The sequence below is a fragment of the Urtica dioica genome, chromosome 3, assembly GCF_054948205.1.
Source record: "Urtica dioica subsp. dioica isolate 48M chromosome 3, U.dioica_male_clone48M_v1_H2, whole genome shotgun sequence".
Taxonomy (NCBI): domain Eukaryota; kingdom Viridiplantae; phylum Streptophyta; class Magnoliopsida; order Rosales; family Urticaceae; genus Urtica; species Urtica dioica.
The window spans coordinates 27,216,957-27,219,266 of record NC_142758.1 but is presented as its reverse complement, the minus strand read 5'-3'; the positions used below and the strand labels follow the sequence as shown (position 1 = coordinate 27,219,266).

Genomic DNA, 2,310 nt, shown 5'->3' with positions numbered 1-2,310 from the left:
GGGGATGAAATGTAGTGCTGAATTTCAGTCGCGTCCCCAAATGCTGTTGTACACTCTTCCAAATTTTGGACGTAAAACGAGCATCACGGTCAGAGACGATTGAGCTGGGAACTCCATGTAGACGAACAATCCCTTTTATGTAGAGTTCAGCGAGCTTATCCACAGTGTGAATAGTCTTGATGGGCAGAAAATGAGCTGATTTGGTCAATCTGTCGACAATGACCCAGACTGAGTCATGACCAGCTGTGGTTTCTGGCAAACCTGACACGAAATCCATCGTTATCTGCTCCCACTGCCACTGTGGAATCTCAAGTGGTTGCAGCAGTCCGGCTGGTTTTTGATGCTCTGCCTTAACTTGTTGATAAGTTAGGCACTTTTGAACAAATTTAGCTACATCTCTCTTCATTCATGGCCATCAATAAACCTTTTTCAAGTCTTGATACATCTTTGTCACACCTGGATGTATCGAATAGGGTGTCCCGTGAGCTTCTACCATCAACTGCTTTCTGACCTCCTCGTTGGATGGTGCACAAACTCTTCTGTTGCACCTTAGAACCTCGTTCTCATCCAACTTGAAGTCACCCTCTTTACCGTTTTGAGCCTCAAACATCTTCCCAAGAAGATATTCGTCTGCGTACTGACTATCTTTGATCTGTTCCAGCAACATCGGACGTACGGTGAGAGCAGCTAATCTCCCAGTGATCAGCTGAAGTTCTAGCTGATGAACATCATCCTTCAGTTGAAGAGATGTTTCAACCAAACTTGCTAAGGACGCTACAGATTTGCGGCTAGCGCATCTGCGACTTTATTTGCCTTACCAGGATGATAATGCAAATCAAAGTCATAGTCATTCAGGAGTTCCATCCAACGTCCTTAGAGCATATTCAACTCCTTCTGAGTGAAGAAATACTTTAACGTTTTGTGCTCTATATAGATGTCACAATGGACTCCGTACAGGTAGTGTCGCCATAACTTGAGTGCAAACACTACAGCAGCAAGCTCTAGATCATGGGTAGGATACCTGGCTCGTAATCCTTCAGCTGTCGCAAGGCATAAGCAATGACCTTCCCATGTTACATCAAAACAGCGCTCAAACCTTGCTTAAACGCGTCGCAGTAAATAGCGAATCCGTCAACTCCTTGTGGAATGGTGAGCATTGGGGCGGTTGTCAGCCTGTTCTGTAGCTCTTGAAAGCTCTTCTCACAGGTCTCGGTCCAAAGGAACTTCTGTCCTTTACGGGTTAGTTGAGTTAGGGGCATGGCCAACTTAGAGAATCATTCCACAAACTTCCTATAGTAGCCAGCAAGACCCAAGAAACTCCCTATTTCAGTGACTGTCTTTGGCTGACTCCACTGCCTCACCGCTTCCACTTTAGCAGGATCTACCATGATACCGCGCTACTGGCAACATGGCCAAGGAATACTACACGCTCCAGCAAAAATTCACACTTCGAAAACTTGGCGTATAGTAGCTTTTCCCTCAGCCTGCTTAGCGCTAGTTCCAAATGCTGCTCTATCCGTTGAACATAGCTTGATTTTGACGCTCTTTATGATCGTCTCATCGAGTAACGTCAACTCAAACTTTTCAAGATGCGTCTAATCTCTGTGAGATCCGCAACTGAATCATTCTCGGCATTAGACGTACCTCGTCTAGACCCTACTTCCTTCTTATTTTCACATATAAGAGGATGGGCATGGTTGAGCATCACAATCAACCATAACGAGAATGCATAACCAATATGGACTAGCCTCTCCAGGCCTAGTCCAACGAGAGACTTAAACACAAAACGCTAGTTCTCTCGTTACACACAAAAAGCAACCACTCTCTTGGTTGACAAGCAAACGTCTACGCAGTTGGGTGTGCCGGAGGCTCAGCGGGATTCTCCTCGGAATCTCCCTCGTCACAGTCAATCCTCCCGTCATCATGCGAAACAACCACCGGAAAAGCAATCATCGGGGGTAAGGTACTCATATACCACATCGCGTCACGATGAGGAACTCATTCTGCATTCGTAAGACAGCGAACGAGGGGCAATCAGATTCCAACGTCGGATATTAGAGCTCTACACACAGCTCCCAATACTCGATACCTCGCTGGAGTCTATCCTTGAGCACATCGGGCACCGGTCCACACTCTCTTGGACAAATCGATTTCCATATCGGACAACCGATTCAAACCGAGCTGGTAGAATCCGTAAGCTTGCTCCTCCCACTCGTCCCTCTCCCATGGCTCCGAACGTGTAATGTAACACCTTCTGGAATATCTTCCAATCTCGGCTGACATTGCCGTCAGCGGTGAAACGAGTCCATC

General features: G+C 46.6%; 1 protein-coding gene across 1 annotated transcript; it reads right to left on the bottom strand.

Moving 5' to 3' along the window:
• Positions 1 to 415: 415 nt before the first annotated feature.
• LOC149402530 (uncharacterized) lies at positions 416 to 1,259 on the bottom strand. Its single transcript, XM_089608420.1, has 3 exons — positions 1,097 to 1,259; positions 911 to 1,040; positions 416 to 797 (listed from the first exon to the last, which is right to left on the bottom strand). Exons 1-3 carry the CDS (start codon positions 1,257 to 1,259, stop codon positions 416 to 418), a joined length of 675 nt encoding a protein of 224 aa, XP_089464546.1.
• Between the last annotated feature and the right edge of the window lie 1,051 nt (positions 1,260 to 2,310).

Bases quoted from the DNA above. Each gene is read 5' to 3' on its own strand.
- LOC149402530 (XM_089608420.1), bottom strand. From the start codon at position 1,259: ATGCCCCTAACTCAACTAACCCGTAAAGGACAGAAGTTCCTTTGGACC. The intron at 1,041-1,096 runs GTTTGAGCGCTG...GCCTTGCGACAG, and splicing joins CTGCGACGCGTTTAAGCAAG to CTGAAGGATTACGAGCCAGG. The intron at 798-910 runs GTATTTCTTCAC...ATAAAGTCGCAG, and splicing joins ATAGAGCACAAAACGTTAAA to ATGCGCTAGCCGCAAATCTG.